Source organism: Anomaloglossus baeobatrachus, chromosome 8 (assembly GCF_048569485.1).
Source record: "Anomaloglossus baeobatrachus isolate aAnoBae1 chromosome 8, aAnoBae1.hap1, whole genome shotgun sequence".
Taxonomy (NCBI): Eukaryota; Metazoa; Chordata; class Amphibia; order Anura; family Aromobatidae; genus Anomaloglossus; species Anomaloglossus baeobatrachus.
This window is the reverse complement of record NC_134360.1, coordinates 200,124,498-200,150,665: the sequence shown is the minus strand read 5'-3', so window position 1 is coordinate 200,150,665 and position 26,168 is coordinate 200,124,498. Positions and strand designations below refer to the sequence as shown.

The following is a 26,168-nucleotide window of genomic DNA, read 5'->3' as shown; positions in this document are numbered from 1 at the left end:
AAAACAGCCACAAACTGTCTTGTAATGAATCATCTAAAGGTGATACAGTGGAACCTTGGTTTACGAGAACAATCCGTTCTGGGAGTGTGCTTGTAAACCAACTTACTCGTCTAGCAAAGCAAAATTTCTCATAGGAAATAATTTAAGTTCAGACAATTCATTCCACAACTTGTTCAATGTACCCTATTGTGCCATTCCACACATGCACAAACAAGCACATATTATGCTCACCTTACCTTCCGTTCCATCGCCGGCCTCCCTGTTCTTGTAGTTCGCCGGTTCAGGATGTGCATCGGGTAACCATCGCGACGATGGAAGAACTTCTGCTGTTAGCCGCTTCTCAAAGGCAGCACACTGACCAATCAGAGGCATCGCAACCGATGCCGGATCATCTGCTGCCAGAGTGCTGATGTCAAAGGCAGGTGCCGCTTGCCTCTGAATGGTCAGCGCACTGCCTTTGAGAAGCGGCTAACAGCAGAAGTTCTTCCATCGTTGCGATGGTTACCCGATACACATCCGGTACCGGCGTACTACAAGAGCCGGGAGGCCGGAGATGGAACGGAAGGTAAGGTGAGCATAATATGTGGGTGCGTGCGTGTTTATGCGTGTTTCTGTGTGTTTGTGCGGACTGCAAGAGCGGGTCAGAGCGCGGAAACAGAAGTGTGTGTGGTGAGTATTTGCTCGTACAGCAAAACATCCTCGTAAACTGAGTTACAAATTTACAGCAAGCTTTGCTCATATAGCGAAATACTCACACACCAAGTTACTCGTAAATCGAGGTTCCACTGTAATTGGATACAACAAAAGTATAATATAAAAAAATAAATAAATTGAGTTGAGAACTTTTGGAAGTGTTTGGCGCAGACATCTACACTTGAGTTCTATGCCGCTCCTGAATTTTTATAAGTTAGCTGGTCGTTTTTTTTCAACAGCCCAGAGGGCACACTTTCGGCTTCCATTATAACCAACAACTCTGCAAAAACCTGCTGTGCTAATGTGAATGTTAACTATCAAATCTTGGCTCTGCCTTTTTATTGCAGCTTAACAGGATCTATCAAATGTCAACTGTGCTTACTACATCCACTGCTTGCAGCAAGTATTGGAATGATTACTGTGAGAATGTTTGTGTTTGCTCATTCTATTCCATCTAGCTATGTGTCGCTGCTACCTAGCCAGCTATCTAGCATGTGTTATAAGTAGCTAGGCACAATAGAATTGGAAATCATTTATTATTTCAGACATTGCCAGTGGCTATTAATAACACTTGTCGTTCTTTTAAAATCTTGGATCTGAAATGATGGATCTGAAGACATGAAGCTTATATACATACAGACGTGTTCAAAATTGTTGGTACCCCTCGTTTAATTAAAGAAAAAACACAATCGTCACAGAAAGAACTTGAATCTGACAAAAGTAATACTAAATAAAAAATCTTTTAAAATGAACAAATGAAAGTCAGACATTGCTTTTCAACCATGCTTCCACAAAATTTGGGAAAAAAATAAATAAAAATCATAAAACAGGCCTGGACAGAAATGATGGTACTATTGAAAATAATGTGACAAAAGGGACATGTTCAATTAAAGCGTGTCCACAAATTAGCATCACAGGTGTCTACAATCTTATGATTAGTCAGTGGGTCTGTATATAGGGCTACAGATACTCCCTGTGCTGTTTGGTGACATGGTTGGACCAGAGGAAGCGAAGGAAAGAGTTGTCTCAGGAGATTAAAATGAAAATTATAGACAAGCATGTTAAAGGTAAAGGTTATAAGACCATCTACAAGCAAATTGATGTAACTGTGACTACAGTTGCACATATTATTCAGAAATTTAAGATCCATGGGACTGTAACCAACCTCCCTGGACATGGCCGTAGGAGGAAAATTGATGACAAATCAAAGAAATGGATAATATGAATGCTAACAAAAAAAACAGAAAAACCTCTAAACGGATTAAAGGTGAACTTCAAGCTCAAGGAACATCAGTGTCTGATCGCACCATCCGTCGTTGTATGAGCCAAAGTGGACTTCATGGGAAATGACCAAGGAGGACACCATTACTGAAAAAAATCATAAAAAAAACCAGACTGGAATTTGCCAAACTACATGTTGACAAGCCACAAATCTTCTGGGAGAATGTCTTGTGGGCAGATCAGACAAACATTTTACTTTTTGGCAAGGCAGATCAGCTCTATGTTCACAGATGGAAAAATGAAGCATATCAATGAAAGAACGCTGTCCCTACTGGGAAAAATGGAGGAGGCTCTGTCATGTTCTGGGGCTGCTTTGCTGCATCTGCCACAGGGTGTCTTGAATCTGTGCAGGGTACAATGAAATCTCAAGACTATCAATGGATTCTAGAGAAAAATGTGCTGCCCAGTGTCAGAAAACTTGGTCTCAGCTGCAGGTCATGAGTCTTGCAACAGGATAATGACTCAAAACACAGAGCTAAAACACCCAAGAATGGCTAAGAGGAAAACATTGGACTATTCTGAAGTGGCCTTCTATGAGCCCTGACCTAAATCTTATTGAGCATCTTTGGAAAGAGCTGAAACATGCCGTCTGGAAAAGGCAACCTTTAAACACCAGACAACTGAAGCAGTTTACTTTTGAGGAGTGGCCAAAATAACTGTCGAGAGGTGCAGAAGTCTCATTGACAGTCACAGGGATCAATTGATTGCAGTGATTGCCTCAAAAGGTTGTGCAACAACATATTAAGTTAAGGGTGCCATCATTTTTGTCCAGGCCAATTTCATGAGTTTTATTTTGTTTTTTTTAATTCTGTGGAAGCAGAAAGCAGCAATGTCTGACTTTCATTTGTTAATTTTCAAAGATTTTTTTATTTATTATTACTTATGTTTATTACTTCTTTTAGATTCAAGTTATTTCTGTGGCGATTGTGGGTTTTTCTTTCATTAAATGGGGGGTACTAACAATTTTGACCACATGTTTAAATACAGGAATTTAAGTACAGTAAGGGAACAGTATAGAATAAGACACATTTAATACCAAAATACTTAACAATTGATTTGTCTGTCCTTAACTAAGTGGTTCAATTTATTGGATGTTTCACTATAAAAACAAAATATTTACTAAACAGAAGAGATGAGCAAACTGATCCACACAGGGTCAAGTTTGAGTTGACTTTCCGGAAACTTGTGGTTCCACGCCAATTCAAAAAGTTTGAAATTCGAGAATTGTAAAAAAAATCTTGCTCAGCATGAATCTCCAGATTGTGAAAGCATCTAAGTGCAGTCTAACACTGTTTTATAAAACCGTACAGGCTTCTATATACTGCCTTGAAGCTGTGGCATCCCATACCAGTTTGTCAAGTGGGTTATCATATATTGTACAGAGGTGATCACTAGAGATGACCGAACTTGAGCTTCCATTTTCAAACCAAAAACCTAAAAAACACAGGGCCCGGCTGAGCGTTTGAATGCTTTACGAGCAAACAAACCACATGAGCAGCGCTATGCTCATGTACATTTGGTGCTCAACCCTGTGTGAGTCGCTTGCAGTGTTTGAACGGCTCGCACTGGAGGTAATAATAGTGTGATTACATGCAGTGTGCATCCCCCAAACATTTTTTGAAAAAGCCCGCCCACCCTCTCCCGGAAAGGATCTGCTTATGGCTGGCTGTATTTGGGTAGACTCAAACTGCCAATTAGTGTATCTAAACCTCCTCATGCAAGGTTTGGTCACGTAGAGGTTTGGTTAATTTGCTGCCAGTGAACCGAACCTACAAAAGTTCGCTCATCTTTAGTTATCACTACCTGGATCATCAGAGATCAATGTATGGAAGTTTGCATGGAAGAGTTGGATTCCAACTCCAGATTCATCGGTGAAGTGGATCACGTCTCTCTCTCTATCCTTACAGAAATGAGCAATTAGAAGCTTTCAAGTATGATAATATATAGCAAATTTATTCAACATAAATTGGATGTTCGTGGAAAAATTGGCGAAGATGGCTAATTCGAATTTCAAATAATGCACTTATCTCTATTAACTAGGAAAAATATGTTAATGTGCCTCCACTACTGTGGGACACTGGGACATAGCTGCAGCACTGAGAAATAAATGTACTATGTTGTAAACAATGTGAAATTCTTAATAGTTGGAGATGAGCCCTTTCCATTCATAGTTACATAAGAGTTGTTTTTGTCACCTTTTCGTTACAATGGTCAGCAATGATAATATTTGTGTTAAAAGGTTATAGGGACTCTGGGGACATTTTTTTCTGAAGTTATGTACTTTTGACTAAATTTAATCTTCATAATTTATTTTTTTAAAAAATCTTAAACTAATTGTCTTTTCAGCCTGCATGCATTTCCATACATTGTAAGCTGCATAATCCATAAAAATATAAATAAAAAGTCAGTTTGCGCAGCACGTTTGTAACCTCTCTTTTCGTTCAGCTGAACATTAAACTAATTTGTCTTCTTTGACAATCAAATAAAAACATTGTGAATAATAAGTATTTCAGCTTTATAGAAGCGTTTCGAAGGCTCAGAAGGGTTGTCAGAAAACTCATCTGATAGGCCTAACACTGAAGAGGACTGAGATGCCTGAAATGTAAAAGAATATATCCAGACTGCAGAATACAAACAGTTGTACATTTTTAATAAAACCAAATTACAAAAATATTCGGAAGATTAACTATAACATTCTGGATGCTGTGAAAACATACTTCATGTAGCATGAATTGCTTTTGTATTGCTCTAAATACTTTCAGAGATAACTCTTTCAATACAATTTGTAAGAAGATACATCTTACAACTTTAAATCATTCAATTATGAATTATTTATGGGGGACTTTTTAGATGATGAGGCTTTTTCTGTTTTTAAACAAAATTCAATCCCAAAAAGGACAAAATAAGAAATGCTAAGTAGGCACACAACAAACAACCCAGCATCTTCAACAGGACGCTGTATTATTGAGGCTAGTATGAAAGTAAAATTTGACTTGTAAAATAGATATGCAAAAAAAAAAATAAAAAATGTTACAGATGAGAGCAGTTTGTGAGGTAGACATTCATAGTTAAATGTCTGTATTTTGGGGCATTTTTCTTATTTACTTTTAAAAAAAACTATTTTTGCCCATTCATAAAAATGATTACATGAGTAAATCACTTGTGACAAGCAAATAAACCATCTAAGGCCAGAGTTCCACTTGCGTATGACTGGCGTGAGTCTTGAATTGCATCACCCACCGCGGTCGCACACTCTCCTGACATGAGCGGGTCGGCTGCATGTATTTCTAAGCAGCTGAGATGCTCATGTCCAGCGTCAGGCCGTGCCGAGTGATGCCGATTCGAGACTCGTGCATATCATACACAAGTGGAACTCCGGCTTAACACTGATTTCAGATTTCTCTTACTCTAAAAACTACTGCTCGGTTGCTGTTGATTTTTATTGCATTAAAAGCAACTTTTCAGGTCTCCTGTGCCCTCCAACCCAACAGCAGTCATGCCTGTATGCCCAAATACCCTGCCCAACAAGCACTGTATGACGCCATTCTCTACTATAAATGTTTTAAAAAAAAAACTACCTATAAACCTCATTTTCCCTATGCTAACTAGGCCTGTGACTAGTTGCAGGTGTGTTGTTTCCCCCGATTAGCTCTTTTTCCAGGTTATCATGCCCTTGTGGGTGTGATAATATGATTTCCACACACTGGCGAAATCGCCAGCTCCTGGAAATCTTGCGCATGCTCGTGGCTCATTTCAGCTGCATCAGTTTGCTTTTGAAGCCGGGTGTATGCTTCTCAACTTCATTAGGCACACTGTACATGATCAGAAGATCAAAAAAAAAAAAAAACTGAGCTGTGACAAATGTTCAATAAACATGCAACATTACAAGCATGTGAATTGCAGCCTCAAGACTAGAAAAAACCAAGGAGAAAATTGTAGAAAAAATACCCTGACTATAAATAAATAAATTGCAAGTGCTTTATAAACAGGGTACTTAGTATATACATTTTTGCAAAAAGGTAAGAAGCTGTCTCACCTCGTCACGGTGTACCCATCTGAGACAGTCCCTAACCTACTAAAGTTAAAAACATATTCTGTACCTGACTAGTGTCATGTCAAAACTTCAATATGGATGGTAAAGTGGTTAGCTGGGTCCCAGATTAAATACACAGCAAAAAGTGAGAAGCAGGTAATTGTTCAGCCTCAGTATCAGGAGGGCTGCACCCCCAACTTGCATAAAAGCAAGATAACAGACAAAAAAAAAAAACTGAGCTGTGACAAATGTTCAATAAACATGCAACATTACAAGCATGTGAATTGCAGCCTCAAGACTAGAAAAAAAACAAGGAGAAAATTGTAGAAAAAATACCCTGACTATAAATAAATAAATTGCAAGTGCTTAATAAACAGGGTACTTAGTATATACACTTTTGCAAAAAGGTAAGAAGCTGTCTCACCTCGTCACGATGTACCCATCTGAGACAGTCCCTAACCTACTAAAGTTAAAAACATATTCTGTACCTGACTAGTGTCATGTCAAAACTCCTTGGTTTTTTTCTAGTCTTGAGGCTGCAATTCACATGCTTGTAATGTTGCATGTTTATTGAACATTTGTCACAGCTCAGTTTTTTGTTTTTTTTTTGTCTGTTATCTTGCTTTTATGCAAGTTGGGGGTGCAGCCCTCCTGATACTGAGGCTGAACAATTACCTGCTTCTCACTTTTTGCTGTGTATTTAATCTGGGACCCAGCTAACCACTTTACCATCCATATTGAAGTTTTGACATGACACTAGTCAGGTACAGAATATGTTTTTAACTTTAGTAGGTTAGGGACTGTCTCAGATGGGTACACCGTGACGAGGTGAGACAGCTTCTTACCTTTTTGCAAAAATGTATATACTAAGTACCCTGTTTATTAAGCACTTGCAATTTATTTATTGTCAGGGTATTTTTTCTACAATTTTCTCCTTGTTTTTTTTCATGATCAGAAGATCAGAAGATGTGGATGTGAGCCATCTTCTGAACTTCTGGTGAAACGAAGTGCACCTAATGAAGCCGGGAAGAGTCCACCGTGCTTCTGAGGTGCACTGACACTGCCGAAATGAATCATGCGCATGTGCAAAATTTCCAGGAGCTCGCTGGGATGGCTTGTGAAAATCATGGTACTCTGCCCACAGGGGCGTGATAACCCAGAAAGAAGGCTGACTAGTCTAGGGAAACAATGCCTCTGCAACTAGTCATAGGCCTAAGTAGCATAGGGAAAGCAAAGTTTATAAATAGTCTTTTTTAAACATTCAAATTAGTGAATAGCATTATACAGAGCTGGTTAGGCAGGGTAATTGGGCATACAGGTAAGAATTCTGCAGGGTTGGAGGGCATAGGGGATCTGAAAGGATACTATTAAGAATGAAGAAAAAACTAGGTAGTTATAGCATAAATGCAGCAGGGGCGATGCCAACTACAACATATAGCTGATTAATAACTCTGGGTCTGGCGCTGGTGCTGGCACTTACAATTTCTCTATCCCATATCAATTTTGCCTGCAGCAGTTATTTAACACATTAATGTCTAAAGTATTTGCCCAATCTATTACAGTTTTGTCTTATTGTCTCTATTTGCTGAGCTGTGAGCTATGATATACTGTCTATATAGTAAAATCACAAAAAAAATGGCTGCTGCTTTCCCTGCCTCAGCTTTTGTACAAGGTATACAAGGGTACGAGTATAAGCTGACCTGAGTATAAGCTGAGGCCCCTAATTTTATCACAAAAAACTGGGAAACCTTTTTGACTCAAGAATAAGCCTAGGGTGGGAAATGTAGAAGCTACTGGAAAATTTCAAAAATTAAGATATATACCAATAAAATATAATTTACCCATCCTTTTGCCTTATACTAATGTGCCACAATCTTGTCCCCTCTTTTAGTAATGTGCAAATCATTGTGCCCCATAGTAATGTGCCCGGCAGTAAGGTGCTCATCATTTGACAATGTCCTCATTCTGGTCCCCTTCTTGTCCCCTATTATGCCTGTGACGAGGTCCTTCTCCAATCTCACACAATCAACAGAGCGAGAGGTGGCTGTACAATCAAAGAGCATTTATTCCAAGCAAATCAAATGGTCCATAACATAATCCACAAAACACAGGGTAAAATTAGTCCAGAAATATGAATATAATCCAATAAACAATAAATATTCAGGGCTCTCTGAGAAGTTCCAGCTTATCTCAGAAGTTCAATCCTTCTCCCTTCAAGTTATCCACACAGACTGCCTGAATCTCCCATGTAAGCAGAGTTTTAAGACTCTAGGCCCACCTCCCCCCACACCCAGGGACAGAAGCGCCTCAAGAGTCTATAACCTTGCACTACAGGGGGTGATTACTTACAAACAATACAATGTACACAGAAGCAGTACAAATAATGGACAGTGAACCAAGCTTAAAAATAGGGATCTGTACAGCAAGATACACCTCCCCTCATATCCCACATCACAATGCAGTTGTTTACACACACACAAAAAAATATTCTCTCCTGTCCTCCTTTCCCATGGTGTCTTTACCTGCAGTCCACAGGCACATTGACCCCTCCATGATCGCGTCTGGTGTACAGAGCTACAGCCACATCATGGCTTTACTTTAGTTATATGCTTTGCATCGCCATAAAGCATTCAACTGCAGTAAAGCCATGATGGCAGCAGCGGCCCCGTGCACCAGACATAATCATCAAAGGGTGCTTTTTGCAGACTGCAAGCACATAGATCCCTCCATCATTGCATCCTGTACACGGGGCTGCCGCTGCTGTCAGCGCTTTACTGCAGTTGAATGCTTTGCGGTGCAAAGCATTCAACTGAAGTAAAGCCATGACAGCAGCCTGCAGTGGCGGCTCTGTGCACTGGACGAGATCATCGAGGGGTCTATGTGCTTGTGGACTGCAAGAAGCAGGTTGAGGACACTGCAGGAATGGAGGATAGGTCACAAAATTCTTTATGTGAACCTCACTCAAGTATAAGCCAAGGGAGCCATTTTCAGCATACAAAAAGGGGCTGAAAAACTCGGCTTATACTCGAGTATATATAGTAACTTTGTTCATGGGCAAACCCCTTTGATACTTTACCTTTATATTATACTCCACATGCAAACAGGATTTGTGTATGTCTGCCATTAGATTTAAAACCTCTGCTCTGATGGGGACAGGGTTAAAGCAGCCGGTATTTGCTCACCCGCACAGTGTGCAGAGCGGGGAGGAGAAGCAGGGGAACGGCCACTGCTTGCTGGCTTAGACACAGCGACGCACCTCCCGCCTGCCATTGCAGACCGTGACTGTTGCTGAGGAGGATGTGTGGGATCCTTAAGGTATTTAGCTATACCTTGTTTGCTGTGACCGGGGGTGCACTCGGAGGGTGACTGGGAACATAGGCTTGTTTTCCCCGTCATCTGGCCTCAGGATTCATCTGTGTGTGCTGATAAAAGGCGGTGAGATCAGCTAAAGTAGCAGTACTCTCACAGCATGCGACCTGCAGGCGGTATGTCCAGGCTACACCCCGATTTAAAACCTCAATACTTTACCCACCCAGCCAACCAATGTCTGATATTCCCTTGGTTTCTTTTTGTTGTGACTTTATCTTTATCGTAATCAATGTATTATTATTATTATTATTTACTACTACTACTACTACTACTACTACTACTACTACTACTACTACTACTACTACTGCTAATAATAATAATAATAGTGATACTAATAATAATACTGCTAATAATATTAATAGTAATACTGATAATCATAATAATCATAATAATAATAATAATAATAATAATAATAATAATAATAATAATAACAATAATAATTTATTTATATTGTGAGGATGTTATACAGTTAGGTCCAGAAATATTTGGACAGTGACACAATTTTCGCGAGTTGGGCTCTGCATGCCACCACATTGGATTTGAAATGAAACCTCTACAACAGAATTCAAGTGCAGATTGTAACGTTTAATTTGAAGGTTTGAACAAAAATATCTGATAGAAATTGTAGGAATTGTACACATTTCTTTACAAACACTCCACATTTTAGGAGGTCAAAAGTAATTGGACAAATAAACAAAACCCAAACAAAATATTTGTATTTTCAATATTTTGTTGCGAATCCTTTGGAGGCAATCACTGCCTTAAGTCTGGAACCCATGGACATCACCAAACGCTGGGTTTCCTCCTTCTTCGTAATGCTTTGCCAGGCCTTTACAGCCGCAGCCTTCAGGTCTTGCTTGTTTGTGGGTCTTTCCGTCTTAAGTCTGGATTTGAGAAAGTGAAATGCATGCTCAATTGGGTTAAGATCTGGTGATTGACTTGGCCATTGCAGAATGTTCCACTTTTTTGCACTCATGAACTCCTGGGTAGCTTTGGCTGTATGCTTGGGGTCATTGTCCATCTGTACTATGAAGCGCCGTCCAAACAACTTTGCGGCATTTGGCTGAATCTGGGCTGAAAGTATATCCCGGTACACTTCAGAATTCATCCGGCTACTCTTGTCTGCTGTTATGTCATCAATAAACACAAGTGACCCAGTGCCATTGAAAGCCATGCATGCCCATGCCATCACGTTGCCTTCACCATGTTTTACAGAGCATGTGGTGTGCCTTGGATCATGTGACGTTCCCTTTATTCTCCAAACTTTTTTCTTCCCATCATTCTGGTACAGGTTGATCTTTGTCTCATCTGTCCATAGAATACTTTTCCAGAACTGAGCTGGCTTCATGAGGTGTTTTTCAGCAAATTTAACTCTGGCCTGTCTATTTTTGGAATTGATGAATGGTTTGTATCTAGATGTGAACCCTTTGTATTTACTTTCATGGAGTCTTCTCTTTACTGTTGACTTAGAGACAGATACACCTACTTCACTGAGAGTGTTCTGGACTTCAGTTGATGTTGTGAACGGGTTCTTCTTCACCAAAGAAAGTATGTGGCGATCATCCACCACTGTTGTCATCCGTGGACGCCCAGGCCTTTTTGAGTTCCCAAGCTCACCAGTCAATTCCTTTTTTCTCAGAATGTACCCGACTGTTGATTTTGCTATTCCAAGCATGTCTGCTATCTCTCTGATGGAATTTTTCTTTTTTTTCACCCTCAGGATGTTCTGCTTCACCTCAATTGAGAGTTCCTTAGACCGCATGTTGTCTGGTCACAGCAACAGCTTCCAAATGCAAAACCACACACCTGTAATCAACCCCAGACCTTTTAACTACTTCATTGATTACAGGTTAACGAGGGAGACGCCTTCAGAGTTAATTGCAGCCCTTAGAGTCCCTTGTCCAATTACTTTTGGTTCCTTGAAAAAGAGGAGGCTATGCATTACAGAGCTATGATTCCTAAACCCTTTCTCCGATTTGGATGTGAAAACTCTCATATTGCAGCTGGGAGTGTGCACTTTCAGCCCATATTATATATATAATTGTATTTCTGAACATGTTTTCGTAAACAGCTAAAATAACAAAACTTGTGTCACTGTCCAAATATTTCTGGCCCTGACTGTATTTTAAAAAAACCTCAGATTTTTACAATTTTTCCCCCCCTGGAAATGCATTTATTTGAGTAATATTTACATGTGTAAGAATAATGACATTTTGTGCACATTTTATCTGAAATATCTCTTCTCTAGAATGCACTCACCTTGTTTGCTTGCTTTAGCCACAAGAGGTAAGAAACCTTTGGATGTATAGAAACCTTGTTCTATTTTAAGACCATGGAAAACATCTTCAATTTTTGGCTCAGGCAATCCTAAAAGAAGAGGGTAAATGTTACCTGCAAGAAATTCCAGAATATGCTATGATTAAAGGAATATTCCATGCAAAACTGATACATTGTGTTATGTCTAGGGCAGACCAAAGGGTGTGGGGCAGACACTTGGATTCTCCTTTTGGTGTTATTTCCTTGTGCTAAGCCCTTTTCTAGTTATATTAAACCTTACAAATGTTTTCTTCAAAGAATAATAGAAACTCGATTTTTGCATAATTAGTTAAAACATTAATAAATGTCTTACATGCATACAACAAACTGTTTCTGAAAGTCGTGATAAATACAAAATGAACTTTAACGAAGCTTTTAAGATCCTTAAAGCAGTGTAATGTTAGATAAATATACATTTAAGGAAGACCATGAAAGGACCTTACAGCGCAATGATCAATTTTAATGAGCTGTCCTATTTTTAGGACCACGCGTTAGCTCTGTACATGCACCTTACACCCCAGAGAATCGATATGAAATCCACATTGACTGCCTGAACCAAAGAAGCTACTTTTTTTTATTCAAGAAGCAGAAGTAGGCATTAAAATAGGACATGTGGCTTTGTAAACCCTTTATAAACACAGGTTTGCAATTGAACAGTATTGATCCATACCTCAGTGGTAGATAAATGAGAAAATCAGCATCACATAAGGGGGAAGGAGTAAAAAAACTAAAGTGAGAAAACTGGTTACATGAAAAAATAGAATTCTGAGTATAATAATATTTCCAGGGATTTTACAATGTGAAACAAAAAGGAACTGTATTTCATATCTCAAATGCAAACTAGTTTATAGAAAATGTTGATAATATACATTATCCATATAGATTATTTTATTTGTTTTATGTTCTGTTGTAATAGTTGTATCCAAATGTTAAACACTATATGTTTATAAAACTAGAGCCGCATCATTTAGTTCTATTAATATGCCAGATCATATATTAGGAATAAAACTAGATGTGGCTAGTGGGGCGCGTGGCGGGTGTTGAGTATAGAATGTCGTCAAGCCATTCTGCCATGTCAAGGGTATTTAAATGTAAGTTCAGAGAAATTAACTTATTCTTTGCATTAGGTATAAAGATTTTAATCATGTAATGCATCTACCAATCCATCTGTCTATTTATCCCTCTATCATCTATCCATACATAATAAGCAGGTATAAAAGGTGTTACTCCTTGGTTGAAGGCGTGATCAATATCTGAAAATTTAGAATATCAAGACTGTTTTAAAAAATAAACACAAATAATAATAATAATAATAATAACAACAATAATAGTAATAATAATAACAGCATTATTATTATTATTATTATTATTATAATTATTAGTCTTTATTATATATTGATAGCAGCAATAGCACTAATATTTATTATTATTATTATTATTATTATTCACTATATAATCTCAATAATAATATTAATAATAGTTATTATTATTATTATTAGTTTTTATTTTTGAATCTTTATTCTATATTGATAGTAATAATTATAATAATCATAATTATTATTAATTTTATTAATATTATATTCTTCTTATTATTATTATTATTATTATTAGTAGTAGTAGTAGTAGTAGTAGTAGTCTTTATTTTATAATAATAATATGAATAATAATAATTATTATTAATTGTTATTATTTATCTTTCTTCTATAATTATAGTAATAATATATTAATAATATATTACTATGTTATACTACTAGTAGTAATATATTACTAAATTATTATTATTATTATTAGTTTTTATTTTTATAATTTATTTTTATTCTATAATGATAGTAATAATAATAAAAATGATAATAAAGATAAGAATACATTATTATTATTTATTATTATTATTATTATTATTATTATTATTACTAATGTGTATTCCAACATAGAAAAACAAAAGCAAAAAAAAATGAGCGAAAGCATGAGTTGGTATAAATGCATGTTATAAGAGCATGTTCACACTGGCCATAAGATAAAGAAAACCAATGATGAAAATAATATGAACATATACCCTGTTATAACTAAATAAAAGCATAGTGCATATTTATTAACATACAGTACTTAGTAAATGCTATTTTTGATTTAAAAAAAAGCATAAAGCCATCCCACCGCGATACGGTATACCCAAATCGGTACGGTACCAAACACTCAGTACTTCACAATTAGTCTCGGACAATAAAGATTACATCGTAATGCACAAATAAAATAAGAAGAATGAGGGCCTTAATTGTAAATTTAAAATCTTTTAGGAAATTGGGGTGACCTGGAAGTATAATAATTTATCCCCTCATCTCACATGCATTGGCCTTTTGGCCTTTAAGTCCCAGACATTTTTTCTTTTTCTTGATGTTTATATACGGTGTTTATTTTGTTTTTTGTTTTTTTTTAAAAGGGAGATACATACTATGGTATATAACTTCCAAGTCCAGTGTAGTCACATATTAAGTTAATGTTGGATTCTCCGTTCTTCTATTATTGGAGGCAGTAGTGTAAGGTTTCGAAAGTCAAGACAATTTAGCGCAGTACAAAGATAAACTATGGCTCCGCTCACCACAGGAAGGTGAATCCTTTCCAATATCTGTATTAAAGTATCCTAAATTGACCTGATACAATTGAATTAAATTGTTCCACACTTTGACCTCTCTGTGATCAGAAAGTTATTGTCAAGGTGTAAGTATGCACTATGGGCTTCTAACGTTTTATGTCCTCTGTTGACTTAATTCTGGAAGACACAATCTCATATCTACAATAAATTAATATCAAATACAGGTTTTAATTTCTCTTTAATTTGTCCATTTAAGTTACTGTATAATAAATGCAACCAGCAGATGAAATGCCATGTGGGTTTAATTAGTAAATGACACTAATTGCGATGTTATTGTACACTCCAAATGACAAAAGGTTTTTTCAATATTTCACTGGATTCATGTTCAAAAAAGAGCTCCAGAAATGTTTAATCATGAGTAACAAAATCACCGAAATAGTTCAAACTTAGAAATATTTAAAAGTTACATACTGTATATTAGAAAAACCTGTAATTAAGCTTAAAAAAATACTAGGCCTTATACTTATTATCCAATCTTTACTTTATAGATAATTAGGGCTAAGCGAATCCAGGCTGTAACAGTCTGGATTTGCGCTATTTCAAAGATGCCCGGGTGCCGGACTTGGGCACGGGATTTCGGGTGCATGATCCGGATTTGGGAATTAAAGGGAAAATAAACAAAAAAAAGAAATAAGCGAGAGTTTCATACTTAAGGAGACTTGGTGTCATGGCAAACTGCTTCTGGGTCGCGCATTCACTTCCTGTACTGCGCATACACTCATCGCATACACACAGCTTTCCGTGTTTTGCCCACCCACTGGCTGTCCTGTCGTCTGTGATTGGTTGCATTCAGCTGACATGCTGCCACTCAGGGTGGGGGTATGTCCAACTGCAACCAATTACACGAGTCGGTGGGCGGGCAAAATAGTGAATATTAAAATGTCGGCTTCAGAAGGGAAAAGCGTGACCTGGAAGGAGTATGACACCATGAGTATGCCTCGGTGAGTATACCACGCGTGCTCCTACTCCCCTATCCCTGCTAGCAACATTTTAATCTCTGGATTCTGGTGCCTATTGACTTACCGTATATACTCAAGTATAAGCCGAGTTTTTCAGCTCATTTTTTTATGCTGAAAACGCCCCCCTTCGCTTATACTTGAGTGGGGTTCCCATATAAAAATTATTCTCACCTGTCCTCTGTTCCCGCGGTGTCCTTGGCTGCTTCTTGCAGTCCGCAAGCATGTAGGCCCCTTGGTGATCTCGCCCAGAGCCACCGCTGCAGGCTGCCATAATGGCTTTACTGCAGTAAAATGTTTGTGGCGCTGTAAAGCATTCAACTGCATTAAAATCATGACAGCAACGGCGGCCCTGTGCAGTGGACACGATTTTTGAGGGGTGCTTCTTGCATTCCGCAGGCACTTAGACCCCTGGTGATCTCACCCAGTGCCGCCGCTGCATGCTGCCGTCATGGCTTTACTGCAGTTGAATGCTTTTCAGCGCCATAAAGCATTCAAATGCAGTAAAACCATGATGTCAGCGGTGGCTTCGTGTACCGGACAAGATCACCAAAGGGTTTTTGTGCATGCGGACTGCAAGAAGCACCCCTCAATGACCATGTCCGCTGCACAGGGCTGCTGCCGTAATGCTGTAGTTGACTGCTTTACGGTGCCACAAAGCATTCAACTGCAGTAAAGCCATGATGACAGCCTGCAGCGTCGGCTCTGGGAGAGATCACCGAGGGGTCTACATGCCTACGGACTGCAAGAAGCAGCCGAGGACACCGCAGGAACAGAGGACAGGTGATAATTATTTTGTGTTTGTGTGTATGTGTGAACAACGGCATACTGGACAAGAAGGGGACCGGAATGAGGACATTACTAAAGGATGAGCACATTACTATGCCGCACAAGGATGGGCACAAGGATGGGGCACATTACTATAGTGCACAAGGATAGTGCACATTACTATAGTGCACAAGGATGTGGCACACTGCTATGGGGCATAAAGATGGGGCAGAAAGATGGGGCACATTACTACAGGGGACAATATGGGGACATTACATTTTATTGGTATATACTTTTACTTTTTTTCATTTTCCAGTAGCTGTTGCATTTCTCACACTAGACTTATACTAGAGTCAATACGTTTTCCCAGTTTTTTTGTGGTAAAATAAGGGCCTCAGCTTATACTCGAGTATATACAATATATGGGTACCAGATTCTGTTTTTTTTTTAATTTAGAAGGGTCCCGCCGGTCCCGTTTTTTTGCAAGTCTGAGTAGCTCTATAGATAACATATTCATGCCAAAAAAAATAAACCTTGTGATGACATATTTATCTGCTTTTTTGCAAAGCAAAAAGTATAGTAAAGGTGTTTAAACCTTAGCAATACTACTTCAATTGGATCAAATCAGCAATTGATACTGCGTTGTCTTTCAAACTATCACTAAAGAGGGCTTTACATGCAACGATATCTCTAACGATATGTCGTCGGCGTCACGAAATTCGTGACGCACATCCGGCGTCGCTAGTAGAGATGAGCGAACCGGTCGCGGTTCGGCTCGAGGTTGGTTCGCCGAACGGACCTCCCGTTCGAGTTCGGTTCGTCGAACGTTCGACGAACCGAACTCGAACTGCATAGGAAACAATGGCAGGCAATCACAAACACAGAAAAACACCTAGAAAACACCCTCAAAGGTGTCCTAAAGGTGACAAACAACTCAAACACATTGGAAAGTGACAAGGACATATACTCATGCGAAAACAAAACAGCTGGACAAGGAAAAAGAGGAGGACACACAGATATAGGCATGGCACGCCCTTCTAAAATCATGTAAAACACCGCAAGGTGACTCCAAGCGGAGTCTCCATTTTTTCCAAAAATTGGGCCACACACACACCCACCCCTTCAGTGGCAGCAGTTGTGCCCCAGTTGTACACTTCACAGCTACATTTGCATCAAGCACATTCAAAAATACGCCATTCTTATCCATCCCCAGGATGACACCGGGGTGGGTAGCAAAGTCTTTGCTGACCCATGACTTGTTCATCTTGGCTTCTTTTAAAAACAATGTAAGCAAGGGTTACTCCAAGCGGAGTCTCCCTTTTTTCTAAAAATTGGGCCACACAGACACCCACCCCATCAGTGGCAGCACTTGGGCCCTAGTTGCAAACAGGATGTTTTGATTTGCATCAAGCACATTCAAAAATACGCCATTCTTATCCGTCCCCAGGATGACACCGGGGTAGGTAGCAAAGTCTTTGCTGATCCCAGCTCTGTTCATCTTGGCTTCTTTTAAAAACACATCAAGCAAGGGTTACTCCAAGCGGAGTCTCCCTTTTTTTCCAAAAATTGGGCCACACAGACACCCACCCCATCAGTGGCAGCACTTGGGCCCTAGTTGCAAACAGGATGTTTTGATTTGCATCAAGCACATTCAAAAATACGCCATTCTTATCCGTCCCCAGGATGACACCGGGGTAGGTAGCAAAGTCTTTGCTGATCCCAGCTCTGTTCATCTTGGCTTCTTTTAAAAACACATCAAGCAAGGGTTACTCCAAGCGGAGTCTCCCTTTTTTTCCAAAAATTGGGCCACACAGACACCCACCCCATCAGTGGCAGCACTTGGGCCCTAGTTGCAAACAGGATGTTTTGATTTGCATCAAGCACATTCAAAAATACGCCATTCTTATCCGTCCCCAGGATGACACCGGGGTAGGTAGCAAAGTCTTTCCTGATCCCAGCTCTGTTCATCTTGGCTTCTTTTAAAAACACATCAAGCAAGGGTTACTCCAAGCGGAGTCTCCCTTTTTTTCCAAAAATTGGGCCACACAGACACCCACCCCATCAGTGGCAGCACTTGGGCCCTAGTTGCAAACAGGATGTTTTGATTTGCATCAATCACATTCAAAAATACCCCATAATTAACCGTCCCCAGGATGACACCGGGGTAGGTAGCAAAGTCTTTGCTGACCCATGACTTGTTCATCTTGGCTTCTTTTAAAAACAATGTAAGCAAGGGTTACTCCAAGCGGAGTCTCCCTTTTTTTCCAAAAATTGGGCCACACAGACACCCACCCCATCAGTGGCAGCACTTGGGCCCTAGTTGCAAACAGGATGTTTTGATTTGCATCAAGCACATTCAAAAATACGCCATTCTTATCCGTCCCCAGGATGACACCGGGGTAGGTAGCAAAGTCTTTCCTGATCCCAGCTCTGTTCATCTTGGCTTCTTTTAAAAACACATCAAGCAAGGGTTACTCCAAGCGGAGTCTCCCTTTTTTTCCAAAAATTGGGCCACACAGACACCCACCCCATCAGTGGCAGCACTTGGGCCCTAGTTGCAAACAGGATGTTTTGATTTGCATCAAGCACATTCAAAAATACGCCATTCTTATCCGTCCCCAGGATGACACCGGGGTAGGTAGCAAAGTCTTTGCTGATCCCAGCTCTGTTCATCTTGGCTTCTTTTAAAAACACATCAAGCAAGGGTTACTCCAAGCGGAGTCTCCCTTTTTTTCCAAAAATTGGGCCACACAGACACCCACCCCATCAGTGGCAGCACTTGGGCCCTAGTTGCAAACAGGATGTTTTGATTTGCATCAAGCACATTCAAAAATACGCCATTCTTATCCGTCCCCAGGATGACACCGGGGTAGGTAGCAAAGTCTTTGCTGATCCCAGCTCTGTTCATCTTGGCTTCTTTTAAAAACACATCAAGCAAGGGTTACTCCAAGCGGAGTCTCCCTTTTTTTCCAAAAATTGGGCCACACAGACACCCACCCCATCAGTGGCAGCACTTGGGCCCTAGTTGCAAACAGGATGTTTTGATTTGCATCAAGCACATTCAAAAATACGCCATTCTTATCCGTCCCCAGGATGACACCGGGGTAGGTAGCAAAGTCTTTCCTGATCCCAGCTCTGTTCATCTTGGCTTCTTTTAAAAACACATCAAGCAAGGGTTACTCCAAGCGGAGTCTCCCTTTTTTTCCAAAAATTGGGCCACACAGACACCCACCCCATCAGTGGCAGCACTTGGGCCCTAGTTGCAAACAGGATGTTTTGATTTGCATCAAGCACATTCAAAAATACGCCATTCTTATCCGTCCCCAGGATGACACCGGGGTAGGTAGCAAAGTCTTTCCTGATCCCAGCTCTGTTCATCTTGGCTTCTTTTAAAAACACATCAAGCAAGGGTTACTCTAAGCGGAGTCTCCCTTTTTTTCCAAAAATTGGGCCACACAGACACCCACCCCATCAGTGGCAGCACTTGGGCCCTAGTTGCAAACAGGATGTTTTGATTTGCATCAAGCACATTCAAAAATACGCCATTCTTATCCGTCCCCAGGATGACACCGGGGTAGGTAGCAAAGTCTTTGCTGATCCCAGCTCTGTTCATCTTGGCTTCTTTTAAAAACACATCAAGCAAGGGTTACTCCAAGCGGAGTCTCCCTTTTTTTCCAAAAATTGGGCCACACAGACACCCACCCCATCAGTGGCAGCACTTGGGCCCTAGTTGCAAACAGGATGTTTTGATTTGCATCAAGCACATTCAAAAATACGCCATTCTTATCCGTCCCCAGGATGACACCGGGGTAGGTAGCAAAGTCTTTCCTGATCCCAGCTCTGTTCATCTTGGCTTCTTTTAAAAACACATCAAGCAAGGGTTACTCCAAGCGGAGTCTCCCTTTTTTTCCAAAAATTGGGCCACACAGACACCCACCCCATTAGTGGCAGCACTTGGGCCCTAGTTGCAAACAGGATGTTTTGATTTGCATCAAGCACATTCAAAAATACGCCATTCTTATCCGTCCCCAGGATGACACCGGGGTAGGTAGCAAAGTCTTTCCTGATCCCAGCTCTGTTCATCTTGGCTTCTTTTAAAAACACATCAAGCAAGGGTTACTCCAAGCGGAGTCTCCCTTTTTTTCCAAAAATTGGGCCACACAGACACCCACCCCATCAGTGGCAGCACTTGGGCCCTAGTTGCAAACAGGATGTTTTGATTTGCATCAAGCACATTCAAAAATACGCCATTCTTATCCGTCCCCAGGATGACACCGGGGTAGGTAGCAAAGTCTTTCCTGATCCCAGCTCTGTTCATCTTGGCTTCTTTTAAAAACACATCAAGCAAGGGTTACTCCAAGCGGAGTCTCCCTTTTTTTCCAAAAATTGGGCCACACAGACACCCACCCCATCAGTGGCAGCACTTGGGCCCTAGTTGCAAACAGGATGTTTTGATTTGCATCAATCACATTCAAAAATTCCCCATAATTAACCGTCCCCAGGATGACACCGGGGTAGGTAGCAAAGTCTTTGCTGACCCATGACTTGTTCATCTTGGCTTCTTTTAAAAACGATGTAAGCAAGGGTTACTCCAAGCGGAGTCTCCCTTTTTTCCAAAAATTGGGCCACACAGACACCCACCCCATCAGTGGCAGCACTTGGGCCCTAGTTGCAAACAGGATGTTTTGATTTGCATCAAGCACATTCCAAATCCACAAGCATTTACTCTCCCCAGGATGACACAGGGGTAGTAAATTCCTTCTGGATCCATGACTTGTTCATTTTGATGAACGTCAGTCTGTCCACATTGTCACTGGACAGACGCGTGCGCTTATCTGTCAGCACACACCCAGCAGCACTGAATACACGTTCAGAGACAACGCTGGCAGCTGGACACGACAAAATCTCCAAGGCGTAACTGGAGAGCTCTGGCCATTTTTCTATGTTTGAAGCCCAAAAGGAGCAAGGCTCCAGTTGCACAGTCATGGCATCGAAGTTCATTTGGAGATACTCCTGTATCATCCTCTCCAGCCGTTGAGTATGTGTCAGACTTGTTGTCTCTGGTGGCCTTGCAAAAGAGGGTCTAAAAAAATTATGAAAAGATTCCATAAAATTGCTGTTACCGGCACCAGATACGGTCCTACTGGTACGGGTAGACTGGTGAAGATGACGAGACCGTCCCATGTTTGTCAAGTTACAACTGGGAGATTCCCTCCCTGCACCTGCACGGTTGTTTGGTGGAAAAGCCGAGCTAAGATCGAGTAACAGCTTCTGCTGATACTCCTGCATACGTGCGTCCCTTTCTATGGCTGGAATTATGTCACAAAATTTGGACTTGTACCGGGGATCTAATAGTGTGGCAATCCAGTAGTCATCATCACTTCTAATTTTGACAATACGACTGTCATGTTGGAGGTAGTGCAACAAAAAGGCACTCATGTGTCTTGCGCAGCCATGCGGACCAAGTCCACGCTGTGTTTGTGGCATAGAGGTGCTACCCGTTCTTTCTTCCTCTGACATCTCCCCCCAACCTCTTTCAACTGAAATTTGACCAAGGTCTCCCTCATCCGCTGAGTCTTCCATGTCCATGGACAGTTCGTCCTCCATTTCTTCATGTTCTCCTGCACCTTGCTCAACATTTCGCCTGCTACTATGCGCCCTTGTCGATCCCTGTTCCCCATGGTCCCATGCCTGCTGCGTTGGTGATGATGAACGTCTGGACCTTGGTGATGTTGTTGTCCCTTGCACATATGAATCCTCCTGTAGTTCCTCCCCTTCATGTTGTCCCACCCCCTGACTCCGAATAGTGTTTAGCGTGTGCTCCAGCATGTAAATGACTGGAATCGTCATGCTGATAATGGCATTGTCAGAGCTAAACATATTCGTCGCCATGTCGAAACTGTGCAGAAGGGTGCATAGGTCCTTGATCTGAGACCACTCCATCAGGGTGATCTGCCCCACCTCTGCATCTCGTTGGCCCAGGCTATACGTCATGACGTATTGCACCAGGGCTCTGCGGTGCTGCCACAGTCGCTGTAACATGTGGAGAGTTGAATTCCAGCGTGTCGCCACATCGCATTTCAGGCGATGAACCGGCAGGCCGAAAGACTTCTGTAGCGATGCAAGTCGCTCAGCTGCGGCGCTTGAACGCCGGAAGTGAGCAGACAGTTTTCGTGCCCTGTTCAGAAGGCCATCTAGGCCAGGATAGTGTGTTAAAAATTGCTGCACGACAAGGTTCAACACGTGAGCCATACAAGGTACGTGTGTCACCTTGCCCAGGCGAAGGGCCGCACCCAGGTTTGCAGCATTGTCGCACATGGCCTTACCAGGCTGCAGGTTGAGTGGAGACAACCATTTATTAAACTCGGACCGCAGAGCTGACCACAACTCCTCAGCTGTGTGACTCTTATTACCAAGACATGTCAAGCTAAAGACCGCCTGATGCCGTTGCGCTCGGCTGCCAGCATAGTAATGAGGCGTGCGTGATTCCTTCTGCGCAGTGAGAACGCTGGTGGCCTGACCAGGCAGGCTTGGGGCGGAGGTGGAGGACCCAGATGAGGTGGAGGATGCAGAAGCTGTGGCGGAACTTGGACAGACAGAGGATTGACACACAAGTCGTGGGGACGGCAAGACTTGTGCAGCAGACCCTTCACCATCTATCACCATAGTTACCCAGTGCCCAGTCAGCGACATGTAACGTCCCTGTCCATGCTTACTGGTCCAAGTATCGGTGGTGAAATGCACCCGTTCACACACAGAGTTTCTCAAGGAAGCGGTGATGTTGTGTGCGACATGCTGGTGTAGCGCGGGCACACCTTTCTTAGAGAAGTAGTGGCGACTAGGCATCTGGTACTGGGGCACAGCGACAGACATAAGGTCTCTAAAATCCTGTGTGTCCACTAGGCGGAAAGGCAGCATTTCGGTAGCCAACAGCTTACAGAGGGATAGAGTCAACCTCTTAGCTTTGTCATGGGTCGGAGGAAGTGGCCTTTTATTTGACCACATCTGAGGGACAGAGATCTGGCTGCTGTGTGTAGACGGTGTTGAGTAGGGTGTCCCTGGAAAAATGCAGGTTTGTGAGGAAAGTGCAGGCGGAGACATGATGTTGCCTTCATCCAACGTTGGTGCTATCGATGTCTGAGAGAGCTGTACACACTCACTTGTTTCCCCTTCCAAACCAACTGACGACCTTACAAGCAAACTGCCTGTTGCGGTTACAGTGGTGGAAGTTTTGCGTGGAAAAACAGGTGTGACAGCTGTCCCCACAGTCCTAGAAGATGAAGAGCGCGCGGATGCACTGGAAGGGGCGGGCGGTGGATGGTTCGCTCCGCTAGCCGGCATTGCAGCACGGTGAGCTTCCCACCGGGACTTATGATATTTATTCATGTGACGATTCATGGAAGAAGTTGTCAAACTGCTGAGGTTTTGACCTCTACTAACAGAATCATGACAAATGTTACATATCACATGAGTTGGGCGATCTTTTTCGATGTGAAAAAAGGCCCAGGCTAGGCAAGGCTTAGAGGCCATGCGACCTGTTGATCCACCCCGAATAATGCTCATAGGCAGAGTGGTGGCTGAGGATGCAGTTGTAGACGTGCTACCAGTGCTCCGACTCTGTCCAGGAAGGCGCAAGGTAACTTCGTCGTCGGTTGCATCCTCCTCCACCGCCTCTGTTGACCTCCTCGAGTGCCTGACTGGGGGTTGACAGTAGGTGGGATCTAGAACGTCATCATCAATTGTTGTGTTCGCACTCCCCTCCCCCTCAGACCGAGCCTCTTCTTGCCCTGACCGAATATTTAAGTTGTCATCCCAATCGGGTATCTGCGTCTCATCTTCATCAGTATGTTCCTCATTGTCTATAACCACAGGTGTTACAGTTTGTGACAAAGGGTCAACATTATGCTCAGAAACTTGGTCCTCACGGCCTGAATCTGAGTCACAAAGGATCTGGGCATCACTGCAGACCATTTCCTGTTCTGTACTCACTGTAGCTTGGGAGCAGACCTCTGATTCCCAGGCTATAGTGTGACTGAACAGCTCTGCAGACTCAGCCATCTCAGTTCCACCATACTGTGCAGGGCTGATGGAGACTTCAGAGCTGGGAGAAATCAAGTGTGATTGGGATGACAACTCAGAGGAATGGTGTTTTTTGGATGCGGTACTTGAAGTGGCTGAGAGGGCACTTGTTGGACCACTTGAGATCCATTCAAGCATTTTCCTTTTTTGCCCATCATCTACCTTTGTTCCTCTTGTTCGTGTCCGTAAAAAAGGGAGCACATCGGATTGTCCACAATAAGTAGTAGACATCTTACTTTTGCTAGTAGATGGTCTATCTTCAGCAGATGATAATGGAGCTTTGGCACCTTCCCCACTGACAAAACCTTTTTTGCCTTTTCCACCACGCCTCTTCCCCTTTCCACCAGCATCTGTCATTTTGCCACTCATGTTGATTGCGACAAGATTGTGGACTGAAAATGTGGTAGTAAAAATTGAGAGGTGGTGAAGATTGCAGTGGTGGTCTAGCTTTATTAACAGCAGAATAATAAAGAATAAATATCCCTGACAATGTAACTTAGTTATAATTCGTTGGAGTGTGCAACGCAGGCAGACGTGCTGCAAATGTCTTGGCACTAGTGGGACTATAGCAAAGTCCAATAGCCACGTATAGGATGCCACTAGGTACACTGAGTGTGTGCTAGTATAATGGCTTAGTTATAATTAGTTGGAGTGTGCAACGCAGGCAGATGCGCTCTGCAAATGTCTTGGCACTAGTAGGACTATAGCAAAGTCCAATAGCCACGTATAGGATGCCACTAGGTACACTGAGTGTTTGCTAGTAAAATTGCTTAGTTTAAAAAAGTTGTAGTGTGCAATGCAGGCAGACGTGCTCTGCAAATGTCTTTGCACTAGTGGGACTATAGCAAAGTCCAATAGCCACGTATAGGATGCCACTAGGTACACTGAGTGTGTGCTAGTATAATGGCTTAGTTATAATTAGTTGGAGTGTGCAATGCAGGCAGACGTGCTGCAAATGTCTTGGCACTAGTGGGACTATAGCAAAGTCCAATAGCCACGTATAGGATGCCACTAGGTACACTGAGTGTGTGCTAGTATAATGGCTTAGTTATAATTAGTTGGAGTGTGCAACGCAGGCAGACATGCTGCAAATGTCTTGGCACTAGTGGGACTATAGCAAAGTCCAATAGCCACGTATAGGATGCCACTAGGTACACTGAGTGTGTGCTAGTATAATGGCTTAGTTATAATTAGTTGGAGTGTGCAACGCAGGCAGACGTGCTGCAAATGTCTTGGCACTAGTGGGACTATAGCAAAGTCCAATAGCCACGTATAGGATGCCACTAGGTACACTGAGTGTGTGCTAGTATAATGGCTTAGTTATAATTAGTTGGAGTGTGCAACGCAGGCAGACGTGCTGCAAATGTCTTGGCACTAGTGGGACTATAGCAAAGTCCAATAGCCACGTATAGGATGCCACTAGGTACACTGAGTGTGTGCTAGTATAATGGCTTAGTTATAATTAGTTGGAGTGTGCAACGCAGGCAGACGTGCTGCAAATGTCTTGGCACTAGTAGGACTATAGCAAAGTCCAATAGCCACGTATAGGATGCCACTAGGTACACTGAGTGTTTGCTAGTAAAATTGATTAGTTTAAAAAAGTTGTAGTGTGCAATGCAGGCAGACGTGCTCTGCAAATGTCTTTGCACTAGTGGGACTATAGCAAAGTCCAATAGCCACGTATAGGATGCCACTAGGTACACTGAGTGTGTGCTAGTATAATGGCTTAGTTATAATTAGTTGGAGTGTGCAACGCAGGCAGACGTGCTGCAAATGTCTTGGCACTAGTGGGACTATAGCAAAGTCCAATAGCCACGTATAGGATGCCACTAGGTACACTGAGTGTGTGCTAGTATAATGGCTTAGTTATAATTAGTTGGAGTGTACAACGCAGGCAGACGTGCTGCAAATGTCTTGGCACTAGTGGGACTATAGCAAAGTCCAATAGCCACGTATAGGATGCCACTAGGTTCACTGAGTGTGTGCTAGTATAATGGCTTAGTTATAATTAGTTGGAGTGTGCAAC

General features: G+C 41.7%; 1 protein-coding gene across 2 annotated transcripts in view; it reads right to left on the bottom strand.

Annotated features, from left to right (window-relative positions):
• The window catches only part of DPYD (dihydropyrimidine dehydrogenase), a 1,712,944-nt gene that overhangs the window by 866,181 nt on the left and 820,595 nt on the right, over positions 1-26,168 (bottom strand). For both annotated transcript variants that reach the window (XM_075321045.1, XM_075321044.1), the window contains exon 9: positions 11,636-11,743. In XM_075321045.1, coding sequence (XP_075177160.1) covers positions 11,636-11,743 — 108 coding nt within the window. The remainder of the gene's footprint in view (positions 1-11,635; positions 11,744-26,168) is intronic.